This window comes from Saccopteryx leptura, chromosome 1 (genome assembly GCF_036850995.1).
Source record: "Saccopteryx leptura isolate mSacLep1 chromosome 1, mSacLep1_pri_phased_curated, whole genome shotgun sequence".
In the NCBI taxonomy this organism is placed as follows: Eukaryota; Metazoa; Chordata; class Mammalia; order Chiroptera; family Emballonuridae; genus Saccopteryx; species Saccopteryx leptura.
The window spans coordinates 220458166-220485675 of record NC_089503.1 but is presented as its reverse complement, the minus strand read 5'-3'; the positions used below and the strand labels follow the sequence as shown (position 1 = coordinate 220485675).

At 39.2% G+C, this 27510-nt stretch overlaps 2 protein-coding genes across 6 annotated transcripts in view; one reads left to right on the top strand and one right to left on the bottom strand.

Annotated features, from left to right (window-relative positions):
* ARFIP1 (ADP ribosylation factor interacting protein 1) overlaps window positions 1-12666 on the bottom strand; it is a 108957-nt gene extending 96291 nt beyond the window's left edge. For 3 of the 4 annotated variants that reach the window (XM_066386559.1, XM_066386569.1, XM_066386563.1), the window contains exon 1: window positions 12405-12664. The gene's annotated coding sequence lies outside the window, so the exon portion shown is untranslated. Of the gene's footprint in view, window positions 1-12404 lie in introns of all 4 variants that reach the window. The other variant, XM_066386562.1, reaches the window with a different exon arrangement.
* A 162-nt stretch (window positions 12667-12828) lies between these two features.
* Window positions 12829-23536, top strand: TIGD4 (tigger transposable element derived 4). 2 transcript variants are annotated; one of them, XM_066386555.1, is made up of 3 exons: window positions 12829-13055; window positions 20899-20987; window positions 21147-23536. In XM_066386555.1, exon 3 carries the CDS (start codon window positions 21701-21703, stop codon window positions 23237-23239), a length of 1539 nt encoding a protein of 512 aa, XP_066242652.1. In that variant the 5' UTR covers window positions 12829-13055; window positions 20899-20987; window positions 21147-21700; the 3' UTR covers window positions 23240-23536. The 2 variants fall into 2 exon arrangements, with proteins under 2 accessions (XP_066242652.1, XP_066242654.1); XM_066386557.1 differs by lacking the exon at window positions 20899-20987.
* Window positions 23537-27510: the final 3974 nt, after the last annotated feature.

Genomic DNA, 27510 nt, shown 5'->3' with positions numbered 1-27510 from the left:
ATATGAGTCTCCAAAGAAACATCTGAAGGGTTATTCTTTTGGGGGTACTTAAGTAAAAAGTTGGCAAAATGCTATAAATATTATATAATACATGGGACCAAGGAGTTCTGTCAAAGACAATGCTAAGTTGGTAAATATAGAAAACTCAGGGCAAAAGGTAGCAAAACAATAATTTTTTATGATGGTAATTTTTTTTTTTTTGTATTTTTCTGAAGTTGGAAACGGGGAGACAGTCAGACAAGACTCCCACATGCGCTCAACTGGGATCCACCTGGCATGCCCACCAGGGGGCGATGCACTACCCATCTGGGGCGTTGCTCTGTTGCGACCAGTGCCATTCTAGCGCCTGAGGCAGAGGCCATGGAGCCATCCTCAGCGCCCGGGCCAACTTTGCTCCAATGGAGCCTCCGCTGCAGGAGGGGAAAAGAGAGACAGAGAGGAAGGAGAGGGGGAGGGGTGGAGAAGCAGATGGGCGCTTCTCCTGTGTACCCTGGCCGGGAATTGAACCCGGTACTCCTGCACACCAGGCCGACGCTCTACCACTGAGCCAAATGGCCAGGGCCGGTAATTTTCTTAAAATAGGAAAAAAATCCTTCTCTCTGTCTAATGCAAATGACATTGAACTGAAAATGGTTAACCACATAATACGTTTAAAGGACATTACACTTCCTTTCAAAAGTAGAATCCCCAAATAAAAAGAAACAAGATGATAAAAAAAATCATTTACATTATGCTGCTGTCTTTATGTCAACAACTATTTGGTATCTGCAAAAGCTATTTTGCTAGACATCAACTACCTATAAGTTCTTAGACAATTCAAAAGTAGAAAGCTTTAACAAAATGTAGATAATTCTCAATTACATCTAGTAATGGGAAAGAGTTTAAAAATCAACCTAACAGATATTCAACTATTCCCATCCCCACCATCATTACCAATGTTTAATCAAGTAACTAAATTAACTGTTTGGAGAAGTCTTTTTATTTTCCCTACTCAGATTGTGTTACAGAGAAACTAATGAGAAGTAAAATGATAAGACTCTCAAAACTAAATTACTCCCTGAAAGAAAACTAGCTGTAAATAAGCTCTAAATTATTTAGTGCACTGTGGCCTCATTCTTCATAGATGACTAGCTAAGTTCCAGAATATTAGCAATGAGGCTGACCAAGAACCAAGAGAACTGGAGAGCTACTTTTCTTCTATTACTCAAGTTCTCAAAACCATCTAAAATAAACCCCTCACTATTCACAAGTAATTTTTTTCAATGGAAAAAAGCTCAGGGTAAATCATCTAAGAATACAGATTAATATAGACATAATTACATATAGAAATATTTATAGATACGTATATAATAAGTATGTATTTCCTAGAAGCAACCCCAACAATAATCACATATACAGTAGTGCCCAAATCTTGTTTTCTAGTATCATTCTTCCATAAATGGAACCAGTGCTCCTTGGAGAATTGGCTGATTCTAGGACTGGAGCAGGAAATACACAAGATGAGCCTGGAGCATCTTGTAGTGTCAGAAAGTAAAAGGTGCTTAAAAAAACCTGTGTAACAGCAACAAAAAACTCACAATGATGGGGATATGTCAAAGGAATACAGCAGGGGTCGGGAACCTTTTTGGCTGAGAGAGCCATGAACACCACATATTTTAAAATGTAATTCCGTGAGAGCCATACAACGACCCATGTACCTTATGCATTATCCAATAAAAATTTGGTGTTGTCCCGGAGGACAGCTGTGATTGGCTCCTGCCACCTGCAACCATGAACATGAGCGGTAGGAAATGAATGGATTGTAATACATGGGAATGTTTTATATTTTTAACATTATTATTTTTTTATTAAAGTTTTGTCTGCGAGCCAGATGCAGCCATCAAAAGAGCCACATCTGGCTCGCAAGCCATAGGTTCCTAACCACTGGAATACAGGAACCAACTGAAAGAGCTCCCAACGGCCAAAGCTGGAACAATTTGAGCAACAAAATAAGTAAGACTACTAGATTACAAATCAGAGTATATAATAAATATCCATGAGCCAATATTGATATACATATAAATGACTGAATAATAAGTGGTGGTGGGGGAGAGGCAAATACAGTACCCCCTGTAGAAGAATTCATCAAAGTTTGTTTACTGCTCCACAATTAAGTTTGTGTACTGCTCCACTGTTAAGTAGGTGAAACATAACTTCCCCACTTTTTTTTTTTTTTTTTTTTTTTTTTTTTTTTTTTTTTTACAGAGACAGAGTCAGAGTGAGGGATAGACAGACAGGAACGAAGAGATGAGAAGCATCAATCATTAGTTTTTCGTTGCGCACTGCGACACCTTAGTTGTTCATTGATTGCTTTCTCATATGTGCCTTGACCGTGGGCCTTCAGCAGACTGAATAACCCCTTGCTCGAGCCAGCGACCTTGGGTCCAAGCTGGCGAGCTTCTTGCTCAAGCCAGATGAGCCCGCGCTCAAACTGGCAACCTCGGGGTCTCGAACCTGGGTCTTCCGCATCCCAGTCTGAAGCTCTATCCACTGCGCCACCGCCTGGTCAGGTCTACTTCCCCACTTTTTAAGTGTGCGTTTCCTGTAGTGACTTTCTTGTAAGACATACAATATGCCTAAAGAGGAGGGAAAAAAGTAACTTTACAATGGACAAACCTGATAAAACTATCTCATGCCAGGTGACTAAAGTTAAATCAACAGTGCTAAGGCATACTGACAGTATTTACTCTTTTTTTTAATGTTAATTTTACTGATTTTAGAGAGAGGAAGGGAGAGAGCAGGAGAGAGACAGTAACATCTGTTGTTGTATGTGCCCTGACTGGGGATGGAACCAGCAACCTTTGTACTTTGGGGACGATGCTCTAATCAACTGAGCTATACGGCGAGGCCCTGATAGTATTTATTTTTGTTAAGTGTGAGGAAGGGAGACAGAGAGACAAACTCCCACATGTGCCCTGACCAGGATCCACCAGGCAAGCCCCTTACCCATTTGGGATGCTCTGTCCATTTGGGGCGGTGGCTTGGCAACTGAGCTATTTTTAGCAGCCGGGCCAACTTGCTCCAACAGAGCCATGCTGTGGGAGGGGAAGAGAGAGATAAAGAGAAGGTGGGGGGTGGGGTGAAGAAGCAGATGGTCACTTCTCTGTGCCCTGACCAGGAATCGAACCTGGGACATCCACACACCCAGCGATGCTCTACCACTGAGCCAACCAGCCAGGGAGTATTTACTCTTGATATGATATGAGAAGGACACTTTACCTCTGTCATCTTCCTCCCAAAAACACACTGCCCAGCCTTACCATGAGAAAAGCCTCAGACAAATCACAGTTGAGGGACAGTTTACAAAATACCTGTCCAATAATCCTCAAAAGTATCAATTTATCATCAAAAACAAGATGTCTGAGAAACAAGCATCTCAAAAGTAAGAAGACACATGACTAAATGTAATGTGATATCCGAATAGGATCCTGGAATAGGAACATTAGGAGAAAACTGAAGCGATCTGTACACGTTAGTTAATAATAATGTATAAATATTGCTTCAATTGTGACAAATGTCCCATACAATTTAGTATGTTAATAATAGAGAATACTGGACATGGGGTATAGGAATCTCTACACTATCTCTGTAATGATTCTGTAAATCTAAAACTGTTCTAAAATATGAGTTTATTATAAAATATTCTATGAATACTGTGCCATATTTTATAATGCCTAATGTTTTTAATAATTAATATTGTAAGTTTATATTATCAAAATACTAATTTGCTTTATGCATTTGAAAAAACAGTATAACTGGTGGTTTAACTACTCTTATATTAACTATTATATTTATAAGTATCAATATTCAAAATTCTATATTACAAAAATCCATGAACTGAAATCTTTAATCACATTGACTTGGAAATTCAATCAACATCTGGTGTCAAGCACTGAGCTAGGTTTTAGGGATTCAACAGTAAGCCAGAAAAAAAATTAAGATGTGGTTCCCGCCTTCATAGGGTTTAGAGGCAGTGGAAGAGAAAGACAATCATATAATCACAAAAGTAAATGTGAACTGAAACTGTGGTAAATGTATGCTGTTACTACCTAATCTGAAAAGTTAGAGTATTACCTAAGGAAGCAAAACTCCAGTTGAGGCATTAAGGAAGGTGCCAACAAGTGAAGGAGAAGTAGAGAAAGAGTGGTCCAGACAGGGAGAAAGGCATGCGCAAGGAAAGGCCTTCAAGACAAGTATAAGGACTAAAACAAGGCCAGCTTGCTTGAAGTGGAGAGTTAAGCAGAACACAGTAAAAGATGAGGCTAGACAGCTAAGCATAGTTAAAGAGTTTCATTTTTACCCTAGAAGCAATGGGAAACCATAAAAAGACTGAGGAAGAGGAGTGGAAAGTGACAATCAAATGTGTATTTCAAAATAATTCACTGTGCCACCTGACCAGGCGGTGGTGCAGTGGATAGTGTCAGGCTGGGATGCGGAGGACCCAGGTTCGAGACCCTGAGGTTGCCAGCTTGAGAGCAGGCTCATCTGGTTTGAGTAGGGCTCACCAGCTTGGACCCAAGGTCGCTGGCTCGAGCAAGGGGTTACTTGGTCTTTCGTAGCGCCATGGTCAAGGTACATATGAGAAAGCAATCAATGAACAACTAAGGTGTCGCAACGAAACACTGATGATTGATGCTTCTCATCTCTCTCCCTTCCGGTCTGTCCCTATCTATCCCTCTCTCTGACTCTCTCTTTGTTTCTGTTAAAAAAAAAATTCACTGTGCCTTTAGGATGGATAATAAATTAGGGGCCAAAATTGAAGTAGACAACAATGGAAGCTATTGTAGAAATTTCAGGCAAGATGATGGTAATAAACAAGTGGGAGCAGTGAAAAAAGGAAGTAGACAGTTCAAGAAACAAATAAGATTAATAAAACCTGACAGAATGGATAAATCAGGAAGAGTGAGTTATTAAGGATCACTCTTAGTTTTCTGGATTTTATAAGTGGAAAGATAATGGAGTCTATTCACTGAAATAAGGAACAAAGAAAGAGGACCAACATTTGGCGTTCTCTGGGGGGCGGGGAGTGAGAGGGAAATCAGTTTAATTTTAGACATATTGTACTTGAGTACCTTTAATACAATATATTCAAGAGGGGCCAACTAAAAAGCAAGATATGCAAGTCTAGAGCTCAAAGGGGATAGAAAACACTCATGCTCTTAGAAAAGCTGACATCTTTATCCTAGAAAAATAGCTTAACTATAATTCCCAAATATCTAAGAAAAAACATTAGACTCTGACCATCTGCATTTAGTTAAAACAAAAAGCTGAGAGTCAACATGGTGATATTTTATCAGCTAAAACAAAAACTGCTAGACACAGATTTTTTAAATCTTGGTTCAACGGTATAGTCTTTATGTCACTAAAGTTTTAGCAGGACTGGCCAATGTTACTGGATATGATTGATACCTGCACTGCCCAATAAAGTAGCCACTAGCTACATGGGGCTACTGAGCACTTGAAATGTGCCTGGTGTGACTAAGGAACTAAGTCTTTTAAATCCTATTTTTAACTAATTTAAATAGCTACATGTGGCTAGTGGCTATGATACTAGCATGAGTTTAGTACTTCCTCATATACAGTGTGTCTGTAAAGTCATGGTGCACTTTTGACCGGTCACAGGAAAGCAAAAAAAGACAATAGAAATGTAAAATCTGCATCAAATAAAAAAAAACCCTCTCAGTTTCTGTAGGATGATGTGGCAGCATGTGCGCATTTGCAGATGATGACATAACACCGTGTATACAGCGGAGCAGCCGACAGCCATGCCAGTCGAGATGTGGACGGTACAGAGGAAAGTTCAGTGTGTTCTGTGGCTCGCTAAATTCGAATCCATGACCAAAGTGCAATGTGAATATCGGCGCGTTTATAATGAAGCGCCACCACATAGGAATAACATTACTCGGTGGGATAAGCAGTTGAAGGAAACCAGCAGTTTAGTGGAGAAACCCCGTTCTGGTAGGCCATCAGTCAGTGACGAGTCTGTAGAGGCTATACGGGATAGCTACCTAAGGAGCCCTAAAAAATCTGTGCGTGAGCCCACATCAAACTGCACTGAATAGGTATGAAACTGGGAGAGTTTTCCTTTTATTTGGTGCAGATTTCACATTTCTATCATCTTTTGTTGCTTTCCGGTGACCGGTCAAAAGTGCACCATGACTTTACGGACACACTGTATTTTATCGAATCCCTAGAACTACCTTGTGAATTAACCAAGAGTGGTTGTGGGGGATAGAGATAGAGTAGGGAAGTAGAAATTTTCATTCCATCTGCTTATTATATTATTTGACTTTTTTAAAAAAAGATTTTATTTATTTACTTTGGGGGGAAGGAGGAGAGAGAGAGAGAAGGGAGAGGAGCAGGAAGCATCGACTCCCATATGTGCCTTGACCAGGCAAGCCCAGGGTTTCGAACTGGTGACCTCAGTGTTCCAGGTTGAGGTCGACACTTTATCCACTGTGCCACCACAAGTCAGGCTTATTTGACTTTTTTATTTCAAGAATGTTACTTGTATAATATGTCATATATAAAAATTAGGAAATACAGAAAGAGAAAAATGAAAATAATCTGTAAACCTACCATGAATATTAGCCATATACGGAGGATCAACACTTTAACCCTTTAGTTAGTACTACCTTCAGCACCACTGACCCAAGTAACTCTTCAGCACATTTCTCTTCTACCCCATGCTCATCCTCAAACATCTTGGAAACCCTACTAGACAGCCATCATCTCTAGAACTCTACCTCAAAACTGCTAAAAATAAACATTAATAGTCTACTTGTCTATTTCCCTTTCACCATCACCCTCCTGTCACCAATGACACACACTTTAATTAGAATCCAATCTGTACCCTGCAATGTCCTGAAGTCGTTTAGTCACAATATAGTGAAAAGAGCACAAGCTTTGGAGTCTAGCAACTTTAGTTACAAGTCTGTGGTTCTCCTCCTTTTGCTACTTGGGTGATCTTGGACTAATTATTCCTGCTGGCTTCTATACCTGTTTCTTCATTTGTTATTAGAAAATAAGAATTCCTAATACACAGATAGCAATGGTGAAGCATAATGCGTAGCTAGAGTAGCACTCAATAGTTGACAACTATTATGGACTTCTATGTGCCTAGAACTGCCCTAGATGCTGAAGGCAGTACTTTGAAATAAAAAATAGGGTCTTGGACATCCTGGAGATCAGAGTACTGCTTAACCCCCAAGGACTCTTTTTCCTCTTAGGATTTGAATTCCTGACCTATCCCTTATTAGGTGTGTGTCCTTATAAAAAGCACTTAATCTAAAATCTCAATTTCTTCATTTCTAACATGATGGTATCTGCTTTACCCACTTGACATAACTGAAATAAAAATAAAATGAATATATGTGAAAGTTTTTATAAATCATTATATGCTAAATAAACAGAAGGCATTAAACGAAGAGTAACATATGCCTCTTCTCTAGAGCAAAGCTTTCCTTCCAACCAGTGTGTCAAGAATGGATTACAGATGTGCTGATATATATATTGATCGACTCTCCCAACCCCTTTCAGCCTTCAGAGAGCCAGGAAGACCCTGGCTATAGTCTGCCATACAAATATAATCATTTTCCATGTGTGTCATGATGCAGAAAATTTGGAAAGCTTGCTCTAAAATACTATCTCATGCTAGCAGAAATAAATTGGCCAATGTACTCCCTGGATGATTTAAGACTAACCATCAAACTCTGCTGTTCTTATGATCCTGCTCCAAAGACAGTGTGTCAGTTTCCCAAAGGATAAAAGAGGATGAAGCCCGAATATCAAAGAGCTGCTAGCCCAATGCTATCATAAACAAAAGTAAAACAAATAAAAACTTTTTCGTGAGAATAACGCAAAGATATTGCCATATTTTCATAAAAGATTTGAGCAATTTCCAGCAACACCTGCCTATAACCATTCTATTGATAAGACAAAGGTTTAGAAGTAATGGAGGAGAGGGGAATAACAGAGGAAAGGGAAAAGAAATGCAGGAAAGAAGATAATACACTTTTGTCTTGCAGAGAATAGCTGAGAATCTGCAAGAGCTATCCAGCAGCTTCCATGACTGCCTAAAACTAGTCCAAGATAAGACTATTTTCAGATTCTTTTGTTTTGTAGTACCAGTATTTTTCATATATCCTGGAACTAATGCTGGTGCATATCTGACTTTTATTTATTTATTTATTTTTCTGAAGCTGGAAACAGGGAGAGACAGTCAGACAGACTCCCGCATGCGCCCGACCGGGATCCACCCGGCACGCCCACCAGGGGCGATGCTCTGCCCCTCCGGGGCGTAGCTCTGCTGCGACCAGAGCCACTCTAGTGCCTGGGGCAGAGGCCAAGGAGCCATCCCCAGCGCCCGGGCCATCTTTGCTCCAATGGAGCCTTGGCTGCGGGAGGGGAAGAGAGAGACAGAGAGGAAGGAGGGGGGGTGGAGAAGCAAATGGGCGCTTCTCCTATGTGCCCTGGCCGGGAATCGAACCAGGGTCCCCCGCATGCCAGGCCAACGCTCTACCGCTGAGCCAACCGGCCAGGGCCGCATATCTGACTTTTAGATTGTCATGGTTCCCTAAATCATCATCTTCCATATTATGCAAAACTACTCTTTCCAGTCTGTATATATATTGTTAGTTTTTCATCTATAGCCATATTATCTTAAATTCTCTGTTGAATTTACTCTTTCCTCCATCCTGAATTTATTCCTTACTCTATCTCAAATTTATCATTCTGGAATATATAATATTTATATCTCCAGACTCTCACAATGCTGAGTTTATTTATTACTTTAAATCTCTATTTTTACATTTCCTACTCTTCATAATACACACACACATACAGATTTATATTCATCCCTATGGGAAAAGTTTATCAAATAACACTTCAAATTTATTACTTTTTGTCCTACTTTGTGGTATAACATTCAAACAGGTGTTCATCTACTGTAGATTAATAAAGGAAACGATCTTCTTTTCTTAATGTCTGACAGAAAATCTGGTGAGATACCCTCAACCCAGGCCAAAAAAGATGCAAAGAATATATGGTGGAAGCAATCTAGAGCAGTAGCTAAGAGCGCACAAACTGAAGTCAGACAACCAAGGTTCAATCCTGGCTCAACCCACATAATTCTGAGCAGATTATTTAAGCTTCTGTTAATCTTTTAGTTTCATTAGTAATCATTTAGTTTCTTCGTCTACAAAAATGAGAATTTTAGCTACCTTATAAGGCTGCTGTGAGGATTAGATGGGATAATCATGTGAAGCACTTATAATGTGTAGTACACAGTAAGCAAATAAATGTTCATTATTTTTGTGGTGTTAGATATAACCTATCTTCTGCCTTCGTCATTGCATTAGAAGGAAACTAATTTACCCTTTATAAAGTTATGTTTTCTGCTCCCCCCAAGTTAGACAGAGGGGAAAATTATTTTATTTTGTGAGAAGAAAAAACTGGTCACTCTATATGGACTATGATGAACTGTATAGGTCTCTCAAATTCTAACATTCTATGAAACAAGTGTCAAACATTTAGAACTTCAATCCTTGATCAACAAACTCTTCACAACCAAATCAGTAAGTTGAAATATGTACTCTAAACTTACATTAAGTTTGGAAGTATATTAACTTTTTCAAAAGAGAAAACAGACATTAATATACTACCTGATAGCCTGACCAGGTGGTGGCGCAGTGGATAGAGCGTCGGACTGGGATGCGGAAGGACCCAGGTTCGAGACCCCGAGGTCGCCAGCTTGAGCGCGGGCTCATCTGGCTTGAGCAAAGAGCTCACCAGCTTGAACCCAAGGTCGCTGGCTCCAGCAGGGGGTTACTCGGTCTGCTGAAGGCCCGCGGTCAAGGCACATGTGAGAAAGCAATCAATGAACAACTAAGAAGTCACAACGCGCAACGAGAAACTAATGATTGATGCTTCTCATCTCTCTCCGTTCCTGTCTGTCTGTCCCTGTCTATCTCTGCCTCTGTAAAAAATAAAAATAAAAAAAATATATATATACTACCTGATAAAGAATGGTGGGAAAGGAATATGAAGATAAGCAGCAATATACTGAAAGCTTACAGACCACGCTACTGAAACATCTTATTTGCCCTTCCTAGCAAAGCCAAAGCCCAAAGTAGATGCCTCAGTGAAAAACAAGAAAATGAAAGCAAAGTACAATCAGAATTTAAATTTTTTACACTGAACTGTATGTAGCAGCTTGGTAATATTAATATGTATTTAAAAACTAATAAACACATTAATTTTATAAATACATAGGATCTCCACAGCATTAGCCACAAACAGCTATCCCTAAAAAGAAACCTCAAAACCGCAAATCAGGAACTAAAGCAGGCAATCTTACTTCCTTCTCTAGATATAGGAAGAAATTTAGAAACACTGACGTTTTGAAGTTGTTAGAGATTTCAGTATAAAGCTAGAATCTGTGCATTCTACTCTCCCCAAACAAGCTATTTACAATTCGAGAAATAACAGTCCCACAAAAAGTTTTTGTTAACTTCAACAAGACACTAAGACAGGGGTCCCCAAACTTTTTACACAGGGGGCCAGTTCACTGTCCCTCAGACCATTGGAGGGCCAGACTATAAAAAAAACTATGAACAAATCCCTATGCACACTGCACAGATCTTATTTTAAAGTAAAAAAAAAACAAAACGGGAACAAATACAATATTTAAAATAAAGAACAAGTAAATTTAAATCAACCAACTGACCAGTATTTCAATGGGAACTATGCTCCTCTCACTGACCACCAATGAAAGAGGTGCCCCTTCCGGAAGTGCGGCGGGGGGCCGGATAAATGGCCTCAGGGGGCCGCATGTGGCCCGCGGGCCGTAGTTTGGGGACCCCTGCACTAAGACATGGGTATATAGCTGGAGGTTACCTATCTCATATATATATGTATATATATATTCACACACACTTTATATATAGACAGATACACACACATGTATGTATATACACATGTACACATAAACATACACACACTATCTGGAGGTTATATATCTCCTTGAGAATTTGATAAAAAGAATGGACTCTCCCTCACCCCAAAAATGCACTCAAAACTTGGCACATAATGTCAGAGTTGGGGTTGAGCCACAGACCCCATAAAATATGAACCCTTAGACACAACCCAGGATTAAAATAATTTATCATTTTGGAATAGAATGAAAATGAGGCAGAGATTTAATCCTGAAAATAAAATAAGATTGGAAATACTTTCTATTTCTCAGAATATGATTGTGAGACGTGGTGGTTGGGAGAAGATGTTGGTCATGTTGAGCAAGGAAAGCAAACAAGACAAATGGGGAAAAAATGGAATTAAAACAATATATAAATATATAGCGTGTTGTAATCACTCTGAGATAGCGGGAATGGCCAATTCCTGAAGTCTTAACACAGAACTGATTTAAAGCAACCAAGTCTGCTGCACATTTTCACGCCAACAAAATTCATTAAATGGTAAACGTGAACACACCCTTGCAGGTGAAAACACAAGTTTACGAAAAGTCTTGCAAATCTTCCATTTTTCCTTATTAAATAACCCAGTTAGAGAAAGTATACTATTCTTTAGGCGGAAACTTAGGGAGGGGAACAGAAATCCTAAAGGGAAGTGGCTCAAGGATTTGCAGGAAGTGTCAACGACACACTTTCTGAGATCAAAGGACTCAGAGGGAGATAAGAACAAAACAAAGGAAGTAATAATAAAGTCAAAGAAAAAAGCATCTAGAAACTGTTCTTTAAAAATAAAAAAGAAATAAAGTCTTTCCTTTTCCTAGACACGTAAACAGTAGTAACTTGGCAAAGACGAACGGACGAGAAGACGACAGCACAACTTCCTATCCAAACTCCAGCATTCCTTGGACGATCCCACCAGCAGTCAGGCTTGGGACTTTTCAACAGCAAGGCTCCACCCCCCTGCACCACTGTCCAAAGAACCTCTCGAAGGGACTATCACTATCTCCCTTCCTCTCACGGCTGCAGAGAGGAAGTGGGGGATGCAGGGAGAGAATAGAAATAAAAGCTGGACAACAAACCCGAAGGTGGCCCACTCCGGGACGTAATCGAGAAAGACCTGGATCTGGCAACCCCTTTTCCTACCCAATGCATGTGAAGCCAAGAAGGTGCCGTCCTGAAGGGCCTGCCCTCCCTCTACACCCGGCTGTTCAAGGGGACACACCAAGGGGGACAGGAGGGACGAAGGGGCTGAAACCAAAGGCCGAATACTTGGGCAGACATGAGAAACACTAAGGATAGAAATACCCTGTGAAAGTCTGGAGCCCCAAAGGCAACGTGTCCGCCACAGCCAAACCTTCCCCAGCCTCTTTCCAGGCGGGCCAGCTCCGCCCTCACCTGTCTGCTGGGAAGCCGGCAGCTCTCACGTCGAGGAAGATCCCTGCTGCTCTCTGGAATCTTCTCAACCCTGGAAAGAAGTGAGCGGAAACGCGATCTGGTCTTTTTCCTTCTTCCCCTACCCCCACGCACCACAGTTCCTCGGGGGCGGGGAGCTAATGCAGCTGTCACAGCCTCTCACTGACCAACCGCCGAGGACACAGACCCGTGGCCGTCCAACCCGGCCTACGACACCGACAACCAGAGAAACAGAGCCGGAAATGAGGAAACCGGAAGTAGCCCTGTCCTGGGCTCTGGACGGCCTCTCTCTCCCTTAATCTCGCCCGACCCAGCCACGTCTCTATGGTGCCAGCGCACCTCCCACCGGGCCCCCACCTCCCCTCTCCAGGAGACTGGCCCCGCCCCTCTCGCTGCGGCCTTAGCAACCACATCCGGGGCTCTGCTGCTGCGGTTGCCCGGGCAATTTTCTGGCTGCCGCGGGAGCACCGAGGGGAGTGTACGCGGTTCCGAAGCACCTGCCAGAACTGGGAGCTTGCGGAATCGCGCGCGGGCCTGATCTTGAGTGGTCGGAGGTCTCCAGGAGCCCTCAGCATCCCTTTTTTCTCACTCACACCCCCCAGCCTCACGCGTTAGGCGTCCCCCCAACAGACGGTGAGCCGGTGGCGGGAGGGTGGAGGTGGATGTAGCTCACCGCTTCGCAAATCACCGGAGAGCCAAAGCTTCTTTCTCAGCTGCGGGAGAGCACGGAGGTTGTCCCAGTCCCGCGGCGGGTGGGGGGTAGGGGTGGGAGTGGGAGGGTGGAGGGAAAGGGGGGTTAGGGAGCAGATGGGATGTGGGCTCCTTACTCCAGCGCCTGGAGAGCCCCTCCGGCTACGTCACTCACGCTCACCCCTGTCTGGACGACCAGACCCCCAGGCCGGGCAGTTGGAGTTCTTGTTACTCTCTCTGCCTTTGCTAACTTTCTATCCCCCATACTTTTCTTTCCTGCTCCTCTTTCTTTATCTATACAACCGATTTCTGCTTTCTTTGCTCTCCCCGTTACTCCCTCACCCCCACCCCCACCCCGTTAGTTAAGTAGATCACTGCCCTGCTTACAGAAGCTGCTGAACAATCCCTTCTCTCAGAGCCTAAATTGAGGCCGCAAACTGTACTCCGGATACGCCCCCCTCCCAGCCCCCGACCACCCACCCAGCCCCAGCTCTGAATGGAGGGAATATATGGTTCCGCAGGGGTGCTGGCGGTACCCGAAGCTCATTTACATGCACACACACGTTAATTCATCCACACATGTCTCCCTTCAAGGTTCTGGACTGCTTTTCCTTTTGACGGCCCTGGCTGCTCATTTTTACCACCGTTTCACTTGCAGAAGTGTGAAGGGTAGCCAACAGCGCACTCCATGGGGTTTATCCCTCTTTAGACCATACTTCTCACCTGCCTTTCATTGTCACATTAATTAACAAGACATATGTAATAACTAAGTGCCCAAAGGCAGACTCTGCCTCCACAAGTTTCTAGGAAGTTTCAACACCGTGAACAGTATATCCCTGTACAAATGTCTTCCCCATATCTGTGAATAGTAAATACCCATGACACTCCAAATGTTTCAAAAGTATAATAACATTATTCTCTCAGATCTTCAGGACACCTCCTCTAACAAAAATAGTACTTAAATCCCAAAACATAAATTTGTGTATAAAGGTCCCTTATCTTCAATGGCTCTGCTCTTAAAAGATAAGAGCAATTATATATGCCAGTTCACTCAAAATGTAACTTAAGTTCTACAGCTTACTGTGGACTTTTCTGTTCAAAGCCATCTTGTTCGTCTTCTCAATTTTAAGAAAAGAATCCCCAATTAGAATAATTACTGCTCTTATTGTATAGGAACCAAGTGGAATTTAGTAGCAAAATACAAGTGTTCCTCAAATTCCAAAGGGTGACTAGGAGGGGTGCATGGCAATTCTGGTGGTGCACGAATGATGGGTTCTTAATTGTTTGAGCTGGCTGGTGCCTTAAGGACTTCCGCAGGTGTCTTGAGTTTGGGGCTGATAGCTTTGTTACAGTTGGACTATTAGACTCAGAGGTCTTTCTTATCATATATTAGAAAGGTGAACACTTGCTTTAATTATTTGTCCTTAGCTGGATGGTCCTTGGAAGCTGCTGATGGTTTTGATAGAGATTCTGATAGACTTGGAACCATTGGAGCTAATGCTAACTTCTGCTTGGTGAAGGTGCTGTTAATCATGCTAGGCACTTTTTAGTCTAGTGTGATTCTGTTACTGTGCATGATTAGCACCCATACTTAGTGCTATGCCATGCAAGGCTATGTACAGAATTAATCTTCCCAATGATTTCTGCTGCCCCAAGAAAAATTAGAATGCAAGTTGGCTTGAAGAGAAACTGGAAGCTACTTCAGTTGGTGATGGAAAACTGAAATTCTATGCACTTTTTTTGTGAAAATGAAGCAGTAACGGGAATTCTTTGGATTTGAGGGAAATTTTTTACTCCAACTAAAAGACCTTATTTTCAACTTAGGACTGCTTAGATGAAGATATTTTTTCCCTCCCTCCTTCCTTTCTTTCTTACCTTCCTTACTGTCTCCCTCCCTTTTCTTCTTTCCTTCCCTCCTTCCTCCCTCTTTCCCTTCCTTCCTTCCTCCCTCCTTTCCCTCCTTTCCTTCCTTTCTTCCCTTCCCTTCCCTTTCCTTCCTTCCTTCCTTTCTTCCTCCCTTCCTCCCTCCCTTCCTTCCTTCCTTCCTTCCTTCCTTCCTTCCTTCCTTCCTTCCTTCCTTCCTTCCTTTTCCTCCTTTTCTCTCTCTCTCCTCCTCCTAGAGCTTGGGGAATTCTGCTTGCCTATTTTTAGAAAGAATAGATGATAACTACCTGACATATATGCTTATGATGGGGATTTTCTACTCATTTACCTTTGCCCTGTTATTGGCTATTATTCAGCTTTCAGAAAATTAGGTACCATTTATTCATTTGGCTTGTGAGGAACTCTGGCAGCCTATCTTTCATTTATTGACCAGAAGGAAAGGAGGCAACAGGCTAAAGTATATTGTTATCCTTTTCTGAATGAAGTTAGTGTGAATTTCACCTTTCCTCTTTGCTTTAGATGTTGAATATTGTATACTGCTTGTCAATATTATTTCCTCAACAGAAAGAAGAAGGTGCTACCTTCAGATCTCTTTTAGGGTAATTCTGGTAATATCACAATAATTTCATCACTCTTTATTAGCAATTCTGTTATTATGGAGAGATATTTAGTTACTAATTGCACAGAATAATTCTTTGCTAGAGGATACTGATTAAGTGAACACTTAAAGAAGCCCGTGAATAGTAGACTGAGTAGAACATAAGAGTAGACATTGTTTTAACTACAAAGACAAAAAAACTGAATTTATTCATAAGTCCATTACATAGAGTTAACATTCAATATGTTGGTTAATGTCTTTCTTTTTTTTTTTTTTTTTTTTAAGACAACTCCCATATGTGCCTTGACCAGGCAAGCCCAGGGTTTTGAACCGGTGACCTCAGCATTCCAGGTCAACACTATCCACTGCACCACCACAGACCAGGCTATATATTTTTCTTCACTTATTTTATAAGTCATTGTTAAGAACCTTCTGTTTGCTAAACACTAAGCACTGTAGGCAATGTGGGCCTCTGGACTCATGTAACTTTAATTATATGTTGTAGTTGTTGGCATACAGTTTTATATTTTGCTTTTTTCACTTAATGTATTGTGGAATTTTCCTCATATCATTCAGTATTCTCCTTTAGTGGCTCAGTAGTGTTTTAGTTTATAGATTTTTCTTAATTTATTTATCTAATCCTTTTGGTTGCACATTTGGTTATTTCCAATCTTGTCTATAATTATAAAACAATGTGAGGAATATTATAGTGTGATAGAATTCTAAGATGATTTTCAATGACCCTCACCATGTATAATTCCCTTCTCTGTGAACATGATAGCATCTCATTCCCATGATTATGTTATATTGCCTGCAAAAAGGATTTTGCAGATATAATTAAGGTTACTAATGAGTTGACTTTGAGTTCATCAAAAGGGAGATAATCTGGATAGACCTGAACGAATTACATGAGACTTTTAAGAGCAGAGAGTTTTTTTCCATTGATGGCAGCAGAAGAGTCAGAGAGATTGGAAGCATGAGAGAGATTTGACATGAGGAAGGTTCTCTGTTGCTGAAATGAAGAGGGCCACAGGCAAGCACCTGACATAGGCCTCGAGGAGCTGAGAGAAGTTTCTGCTGACAGCTCACAAAAAAACCAGAGACCTCAGTCCTACAGCCATAAGGAGTTGAATTCTGCAAATAACTTGAATGAGCTTGGAAGCCAGTTCTTCCCCAGAGCCTCCAGATAAGAGTAGCACATGACTGACATCTTGATTTCTGCCTTGTGAGACCCTGAGCAGAGGACTCAGTTGAGCCCACCTGGACTTTTGACCTACAGAACAATACGTGGCTGTTATTTTAAGCCATAGATGTATGGTAATTTTGTTATGCAGCAATAGAGAATGAATACTATTTTTAGGCTAGATTATTTTTACAATTATAATTATTTGGTGGTGGGGGGATAAATCCTAGGTATGGGCTTACTGAATTAAAGTTATGCACATTATTAAGGTTTTTGTATCATACTGCTAATTTCCCTTCCATAAGCATTGTTCTAATTTATGTGCCTCCTAATAACCTCTTACAGCATCCTGGCCAACACTAGAAACTGACAAACAAAAGCAAAAGCAAAAAGATATATTCTATTTTGAAAGAAGATTTACATTTTTATTATTACCAGTAGAATTGACCATGGAGGGGGGTCAGTTGGTAAGTTTTTTTTAGTGAATGCCCACTTTTATTCTTTAGTTAGCTTTATTGTTCTCATAGAGATAATAGTTCCTACTATAAAATATTTCTCTCCTATAATATTTTCAAGAGCTAGAATGATTAATGGGCTTAACTGAAAGAATGAGTACTTCTGAAAAATATTAGCTTCTGCCATACTCCCATACTTACTGTAATATTATGGGAGAATGGAAAATGTTCACTTCATTGATTTGGCAGTAGGTACTTGGCTTATTTTCTAGGGAAAAAAAGTCTAGTTTGTCTGATTTAGCATTAGAAATGTGGTTATTTCAGTAATAAAGATATAGTGTATCTTACCAGGGAAAATTGTAGCTTTGACTAATGTTTTAGAAGGAAATATATACTATTACCTATCAGAAAAAAAGTAACTAATATCTTCTTAAATAAACATAATCACTTTTCAATTTGATCAAGATAACCAGCAATCTCTGATTATGTATATTATATTGCTTTATTGAGGATGGGGTGAGGAAGGAAATTCAAGTTACTTTCTTTGTAATCCTTGTATTGAGATAATAGGGTTTCTTTCTGACAAATGAAATAAGACAGAAGGAAAAAGGAAGGACAAAAGAAAATAAGAAAAGGGGAAAAAAAGTGGAAGAAGTGAGAGAAAGGGTGGGAGATTGACAAGTAGTTTTGCATTGGAAACGGGGAGAGACAGTCAGACTCCCGCATGTGCCTGACTGGGATCCACCCGGCACGCCCACCAGGGGCGATGCTCTGCCTACCAGGGGTGATGCTCTGCCCACCAGGGGCAACGCTCTGCCCCTCCAGGGCATCGCTCTGCTGCGACCAGAGCCACTCCAGCGCCTGGGGCAGAGGCCAAGGAGCCATCCCCAGCGCCTGGGCCATCTTTGCTCCAATGGAGCCTCGGCTGCGGGAGGGGAAGAGACAGAGAGGAAGGAGGGGGGGGGGGTGGAGAAGCAAATGGGCGCTTCTCCTATGTGCCCTGGCCGGGAATCGAACCCGGGTCCTGCGCACGCCAGGCCGACGCTCTACCGCTGAGCCAATCGGCCAGGGCCTAGTTTTGCATTTTAAAAAATTGGTTCTTACTACCTCAATTTCTGAAGGCTGTTATCTTCTCAATAAGAGCAAGGTATTTTTTAACTTTATTTTGAAATAATTATAGATTTATAGGAAATTGCACAAAAACAAACAGGAGTTACTATATATGAGCAAATTATTTTTCTTTTAGTTGAATGGTCAAATCTTACTTAGAAAGGTAGTACCTTGGTTGCTATTTGTGTTCACAGAATTCATAATGGCCTATTCTTCTGTGGAGGTCTGATGTTGGGTTTGTTTTTGCTTTTGTTTTTGTTTTTTTTTGGTCAGATTTGGATAGGCCTTGGAAATGCTGATGTGGCTTGGTGCTGGAGGCATAGAATGTATAACTGTTATCAGAGGAGGCCACACATCAGTGCGATTCAAGGACACTATTGTAGTGAAAAGAATGGTAGACATGACATTAGCAAACCTGGATTCTGGATTGCACTCAAACACATTATAACTGTATGAGCTTTGAAATCCAGTTTTACCTCCTCTGAGCTGTTTGGAATACAGGAAATAAAGCAGTGTGGAAACTAAAGTGTAAGCTGCCATAATTATTATTAAGATCTTCCCTTGCAATAACAACAGCAGCAAACTCCTTTTACTAGTTATAATTTCTATGATAAAAATTACTTCTTTGATTTGGACAACAAACTCAGAAGAATTTTGACAAGAAGTTTTTCAAACAATTTTGTGCAAAAAAAAAAAAAAATGCATGTGTCATCTTGAAACCTGGGAGGACAGAGAGCTAAACTAGAGGGATGAAGCACTCACACTACTCCACACAGCAGTAACATCCACACATCATCCTAGCTTGTTGTCTGGGCCTGCAGTAGGCCTAGAGCCAGTACATTCAGTACTGTTTGGTTAAAGCAACTTTGCTTTCAGTATTTACAGGGCTGTTTGTATGGGAAACAATAATGCAACTAAGTTATACAATAATTAATAAATAACAATACAATGATAAACTGTAGCCTAACCAGGTGGTACCGCAGTGAATAGAGCTTCAGACTGGGACACGTAGGACTCAGGTTCGAAACCCCGAGGTCGCCAGCTTGAGCAAGGGCTCATTCAGCTTGAGCGGGGACTGACCTACTTGAACACGGGGTTGCTGGATTGACTGTGGGATCATAGACATAACCCCATGGTCGCTGGCTTGAGCCCAGGGTCGCTGGATGGAAGCCCAAGGTTGCCGGCTTGAAGCCCAAATTTGCTGGCTTGTGCCCAAGGTCGCTGGCTTGAGCAAGGGGCCACTCACTCTGCTGTAGCCCCCTGGTCAGGCACATATGAGAAAGCAATCAATGAACAACTAAGGAACTGCAACAAAGAACTGATGCTTCTCATCTCTCTCCCTTCCTGCCTGTCTGTCCCTATCTGTCCCTCTTTCTCTGTCTCTGTCACAAAAATAATAATAACAATAAACTGTAAACTTATGTTTGCCAACCCCTGTAGTGTAAAATTTTTAAATTTTATAGACTGACACAACAAAAGGGACACTAGAGAGAAGAGTGATGAGATCATTACCAAACATTCACTGAACGCCTTATAAAATACTAAATATTCTGCTAGATGCTTAACACTCTCTGACTGCATCCCATTGAACATGCAGTACCCTATGAGGCAGGTGGTATATAGTTAACCCCTAATTACAGGGTAGAAAGCCGAGGTCAAATGGTTAAGTAAACTAGTACTAAGTGTCAGGGTCACTTGTCAATACAGGTGTGTCTGGCACCAAGTCTCATATCTTGCCACTATAAGCCCTTTATTTTACAGATAAGGAAGCGGAGAAGTTAGATCCATGGTCACTCTCATTATTAGTTTAGGTCATTTTTTGCATTACATCTCTTTCTTTTGGAACAGAGACAGAGAGAGAGGGAGGGACAGATAGGGACAGACAGACAGGAAGGGAGAGAGATGAAAAGCATCAATTCTTTGTTGCGACACCTTAGTTGTTCATTGATTGTTTTCTCATATATGCCTTGACTGTGGGGCTACAGCAGACCAAGTAACCCCTTGCTCAAGCCAGTGACTTTGGGTCAAACTGGTGAGCTTTGCTCAAACCAGATGAGCCCGCACTTAAGCTGGTGACCTCGGGGTCTCGAACCTGGGTCCTCCGTCCCCCCTCCAATTCAATGCTCTATCCGCTGCACCACTGCCTGGTCAGGCTGCATTAAATCCTCTTAATAATTTTTTTATCCTTATGCATTTTGTTAAGTATTTCTGTGCATCGGCTGATGTATCAAAGTGATGCAAAAGTTAGTAGGGTTTCATACAGATTGAATAAGATTTTGATTTTTAAACTAGGTAATAAAATCACATGATTTGATTTTTAGTGAAGCAGTTTCTACCAGATTCCTGTAAAGGAGACACTGTCTCCCATGTGCTATTAAAAGTTGGACCTTGTGACTACTGTCTGACTCTGTTTTTCTTTTAGAGAAGTCAGAGGGGGCAGTCTGTGACTTCATGTTTAAAATAGCCACCAAAGTAATATCCAGCATCATTTTTAGTTCTTTAATTTTGGTAAGCCCACATTTTCAAAACAGATTAAATTTGTCTGGTTTATTTCAGAAGTATATATTACAAAGCATTCAAAAGCAAGTGAAAATTGAAACGCGCAGAGAAGAGATAGAGAGCTTCTTACAGAGGCCCTTCAGACGGTAGGCATTTCTCCTGCTTTGGTTATTGTGTTTTCAGAAACATTGTTTCCATTCTTTTTTATTATTAAAAGCATAGCTAATTAATATAAATATTCTTTTTGATATTCAATTGACATATCATTGTTAAAAATGTGTTTTTTTGTTTTTTACATTTTCAAGAGAGAGAAGATATACTGTCAAGACCTAGAAGGATTTACTGTTTTCTTCTCTACCCTAAAGAGACTTGGAAATTGATGGGTAACATTTTGCATGGAAATTTCTGAATGCGACTTGTTCTTATCTCTGAGGCCTTCTGTGGGGAATTAATAAGAGGTTGAATGCACGAATGGATAAAATGGATCGTCTTAAAGGATTGAAGTTCCAAAAATATATCGGCAGGACTGGACAGGTTTGACATAATGAGATTTCTATTTTAGCTTGACTTCTGGAACTCTGAATAAACTATAAACTGAGCTACACAAGGTCCTGAGAAGGAAGGTTCTCTTCTAAGCTATTCTAGCTGCATATAACATTTTTCTTATTTAGAGCCTTTGAAAAATATATATTTAGTCATCAATTTCCTGAGGAATAAGACTATTTGAACAACTTTGTACCAACTTTGACTATATAAAGTGAGAGAGAAAGCAGCAATTTATGTCATACTGGAAAAAAAACTTTAATTAAAGAAACAGACACCAGGAAGAAGAGAAATCTCTATAGAAGCACTGGTTGAAATGGCAGAAGCTTCTGTAGATGCCTCAACTCTGCCTGTGACAGTGAAGAAAAAGAAAAGTCTATCCATTGAAGAAAAGATCGACATCATAAATGCAGTAGAAAGTGGCAAGAAAAAAGCAGAGATTGCAGCTGAATATGGAATAAAGAAAAATTCATTGTCTTCTATTATGAAGAATAAAGACAAAGTTCTAGAAGCCTTTGAATCTCTGAGATTTGATCCAAAGAGAAAAAGACTGAGAACTGCTTTTTACACAGATCTGGAAGAGGCATTAATGAGGTGGTATCGAATTGCTCAATGTCTAAATGTACCAGTTAATGGTCCAATGTTGCGTCTAAAAGCTAATGATTTTGCCCAGAAACTGGGACATAATGACTTTAAGTGCAGTAATGGTTGGCTGGATCGCTTTAAATCCAGGTATGGTTTAGTATTCAGAGCTCAACCGGTAGAAGCTACAGGTCTATCAGTAGACCCTTCAACTGTTTGGCACCAAAACATACTTCCTTATTACTTAAATGACTATCATCCAAAAAATGTTTTTAATATAAAAGAGACTGGACTGCTTTATCGAATGTTACCTACCAATACATTTGCGTTTAAAGGAGAAACATGCTCAATTGGAAAGTTATGCAAAGACAGAATAACTCTGGTTGTTGGGACAAATATGGATGGCTCAGAGAAACTTCCTCTGCTTATCATTGGGAAAAACAGAAATCCACATTGTTTCAAAGGTATTAAATCATTGCCTGTGAATTATGAAGCTAACAGAATGGCGTGGATGACCTCAGATGTGTTTGAACAGTGGATGTGGAAGCTTGATGAGAAATTTCAAGCCCAGCAACGAAGAGTGGTGATATTTGTTGATTCTTATCCTGCACATCCAGAGGTAAAGAACCTGAAATCCATTGAGTTAGCATTTTTTCCATCATGTTTATCTTCTAAATTTGTAGCTATGAAACAAGGTGTTATTAAAAGCCTTAAAATCAAGTATCGACATTGTCTTATTAAGAAATTCTTAAGTTCTGTTGAAGGCAGCAAAGAATTTACATTTTCCCTGCTAGATGCAGTTGATACACTGCATCTCTGCTGGAGGGCTGTGACCACAGAGACTATTGTTAAGAGCTATGAAGAGGCAGGATTCAAATCTCAACAGGGAGAAAGGGACAAGACAGATACAGAGACTGACGCTGGCCTCGACTTGGTTGCTCACGCCCAAGCAGCAGGAGTGGAATTTCCTGAAGGTTTATCTCTAGAAGAGTATGCTGCCCTGGATGATGATTTGGAGACATGCGAAGCAGCACCAAATGGTGATACAGTGTGGACCAAAGAGAGTAAATCAGATGAAACCGGATTTTATACTTCTGATGAAGAGGATGATGGTGGATCTCTGGGAACTGAACTTGCTTTACCATCAAAAGATGAGGCAATCACGGCTTTAGATACTCTTAAAAATTTCCTTAGAAGTCAAGATATGAATGAGGGGCTTCATAATTCTTTAGCAGACCTTGAAATTTTTATTAATGCCTTATCATCTAAGTAATTATTTATTATATAACATCTGAAGAGTAATAGCTTTCCCTGATATATTTTACTAAAGAAAGAATGTAAAGGGACAATACCACTTAAACATGAAAAATTAGTAATCTTTGGTTTACTTGCAAATGTCTTTGGTCTGAATAGCAAAATTCCCTAGGTAGATTAAATAATGATTAAGAAAGTGAAAAACTTGAATTTCAATTTGGCAAGCTTTTGGAAAGTAGAAATGTATTTCAGAGGCCTTGTACTTGAAAAGTATGGTATAAATGTTAAAAATAAAAAACGCTCCAGCTATGATTTATATACAGGTTGAACTGGTGATTGCTATTTTCTTCTTTTTTACTGTTCAGATCATGTTCCAGACTATTTTAATCTATCTACCTCATTTAAGAAACAAAATATCTCTTATTAGATATTTATTTTTATAAATACATATATATGCCATATATATTCTAACTAGACTCTTAAGTATCAAGTATTAATTTTAAATTACTTAATTTTTTCATAACTAGCTAATCTTCCTAGTAAGAAATTATAAAAAAACTACTGAAAATAAAATCTGAACCAATTATACACCAAAATGATTAAAATTTTGTCTTAACTATTTTCAAATTATTTCTGCATAAAGTCAAACAAAAGACTTTGACCTTACCAGATTTTTTGTCATCTATAACCAGAAGATGATATGAATTCTTCCTAAATATTTGTATGTACATGTGTGTGTCTAATAGCAAAATACATGATTGAAACACTGATTAAACTCTTATGATATTTATATTTATTTTAGTAAGACTACTCTTTTTTTTTTGTAAGACTACTCTTAAAAGTAAGTATGAAGATTATTTAATGTGTTACTGGAACAGACTAACATATGGTTCTTAGTTTTCTAATTTTAACAGCTGAAGCTTATAACCTATAATATTTAATTATTTTTTTGATTTTACTGAATTTTATTTTTAGGAAAAACTGAGTTTCCTTTTAGCATATTTTAACGTATTGAATCCCTACCCCACTCCCAATGGTAATATTTCAGATTAAATTTCTGTTTGGGGAAGTTTTGTCTACAGAATGTTTTTAATATTGTATCAAATTATTTACTCTTTATCCATAAAGTAGTTTTTAAACAGTAGAAATATAACAATGTGTCAGACTTTTCTATTGTGAAATTGTAAATTGTATGCTTATTTAACTTATTAGAGCTAATTTAGGGTCCCCTTTGAAAAATATTTTGAAAAAAATATAAAACATTATCCAGATTATTTTTATTATGAATTATTACAAATGTGCCAAGAAAAGACACATTTAGAAGGCAATATTTATAGAAAGTATTTTTATTATCCACTGGTGATTCACTCTGCTTTTGAGATTTTGTAATAGCAAGCCTTAAAAATATATTAAAATTAAGAGAGTTTCTTTTAGAGTGAAATGTGGATTATTTAAATTTAATTAAAAGCATTTTATTAATGATTTGATTTTAATGTGGTAGAATCGTGGACCTAGAGTAGAGTAGCTAGCTTTTCAGAGCCCCAGGTAACTGCAGTACCAGCATATACTGAGTCCTCAACAGTTTTTCCACTTCAGATTTGATAGCAAGTATTTTTATTTTAATCATTCCAGATATTCTATGACGTAAGAATTATTACCTTCATTTTTACAGATCAGAAAATTACAACCTGGCATTACTAAATTATTTGGTTAAAATCACAGAGCCCAAACTAAAATGCAGTGGTTCCCTGTTATCTAGCCCTGTGTTATTCTAATCATTTACATTTATGCTTCTTTTGTGTACTCTATAAACGAAAATTTTATTATTTTCGGGCCTGAGTTTTAGGGGCCCGAGGACAAGGTATTTCAGAGAACATACTGAATCTATGCTGATAGCTCTATTCCCAGTACCTCTCCTAATAACATTATTACTAATGAAACACTGGGAAATCTGATTTGGTACTGCTGTACCACTCATACACACATGTTCCAATGAAGTTCTTTTGAAAGTATTTAAAACAACAACTTTAATATTTTCAAAGTGCTGAAAGCATCTACTCCTTTTCCCCCTATATGATATGGTTCAATTTTAAAAATTTTCTGGGGTTATAATAAATCTAAAGATGATCAAATATGAAGAATAAGAAAAAGATGCTTGTAGAGTTAAATTCAAAGGTGAACTTTAAGTTGTTAATGTTGTGCACTCTTCTGTTAAATAATAAGATATGTAGATTTATAAATCAGAAAAAGCTAAGAACTGTATGATTTCACACATGGGTGGGATATAAAAATGAGACTCATGGACAGAGATAAGAGTGAAGTGGTTACCAGGGGGAGGGGGTGGGGGGAAGGAGAGTAAAGAGGGACAAATAAATGGTGATGGAAAATGATTGGACTTTGGTTGATAGGCACACAAATACAATCAATGGTTCGAATGGTATAGAAATATTTACCTGAAATCTATGTACTCTTAGTGATCAAGTCACCCCATTAAATTTAATTTCTAAATAAAAAAAAGGTTATGTAGATTTAAAGAATTTTCAGAACAAAAAACCTAAATGTCACTTTCTAGAAATAGACAATCATACCTCATACCTTGCTCCTGGTTTATCTTCTTTACACAGGTAATACAAGTTGGGACTAAATACCACTTGTCCTTTCAAAAACCAACTTGTCTTAGAATTCACCTGTTTTTCAATCAAATGTGGCATTATTTTCATTGTTTCTTGACTTATAAATTCCTACTGTTTCAACAATGTTTTTGCTTCTTTCTACTTCATCAAGCAACAGAACTGTTGTTGAATTTGGGACACTCTTTCAGTACCAATGATACTGAACCACTCACTAGTGAAAGAGTTGGTTCAGGGTAAAGTAGGACAATGAGTAAATCAAGGTCTGTAGGTTTCATGTTGCCTGCCTGGCTTCTCATTTGGACCGAATATCAAATGTTAAACATCCCTTTTACTGTATACACAACAGAATAATTGGGAGGGGGAGGAAATCAGGGGAGAGAAGAGTTGAAGGAGAGCTTCCCAAGCAAACATCTCAGATTTCTATAGAAGTCTTTTTCAATCACTGGCCCAGTAGGGGCTCCATAGAGACTGACAGAGAGATTTGCCCCTTATGAAAGGCAGCACCATTCATCTGCCTGCAGGTTCAGTCCAGTGGTAGGTTGGATCTTTGGAGCACCAAGAGCTATTTGAGCTAAAAACAGTTTAGCATAAGGCAGCAAAGAAGCTATACCAGCTGCTATGAAGATCCTACCACCACAAGAGATAAAGGTTTAGGTTGGGGCCATAGTATGCACACAATAAGTTCTCAGAAAATAATTTTATTCAGTGGAATAAATTAAAGTTAGCCCAAGTTTAATGCTATCTTACAAAAGACATTTTATTCTTCTGGACTGTTTGCTCCATCCATAAAATGAGACACATCATTTGAATTTCTTTTGAGGAAAGAAAATTTTGCATATGAATACATTTATCAAACTCTAAAATGTTCCACAACTATAAGGAATGACTAGAAAGTTGTTCTCATCACTACTCCCAGATATGCCCAAGTATTAACATTAACATTAAATATCAATGACCAATTTTCTTATTGGCATTCTTTTGTGCAATAAAATAGGCAAGCCAACATTCCTAGAAATATGTAATTTATCTGTAGAACTAAAATTTCATTTCCATTTTGAATAAAGGGAATAGGTGACTTAGAAATTTTATTTTTCCTGAATTGATCCTCAGGCAAAGCAATTCAATAAAATAAGTACTCACCACAGAGTAGTCCTTTCTGTTTCCACATTAGTTCACTTAATTTTACTATTTTGGGGGACTGTGACATAAGTTAGGGCTTCAACATGAATTTTGAAGGAGACACAAACATCCCATCTATAACAACTACTTAGTAACAACAATAAAGGTATTCACATATTAATTTAGTTTCTAATTTGCTATCAACTAAAAGGACATGCATATTTCAGAATGTGTGAATCAGCTATAGCTATTAGGAATAATTTTAAAGTTTATGAAATTTAAGAAGCAATGTGGAAATATATTACATCTTTGAATAAATAGGAAGACTCGACCTTAAAATATACCATTATTCCAATTAATCCTAATCAAAACTCCAATGCAGATTTGTTGAAAATCTTACAAAACAATCCTGATTTTCACCTGGAAGAATAAATACCATGTATAAATATCTAAAAAATTTTTGAGAAAAACAACTATTTGATTTAACAGAAGTTTAAACAATATAGTGTAAGAAAAAGAGTAGGTCATGAAAGGAATA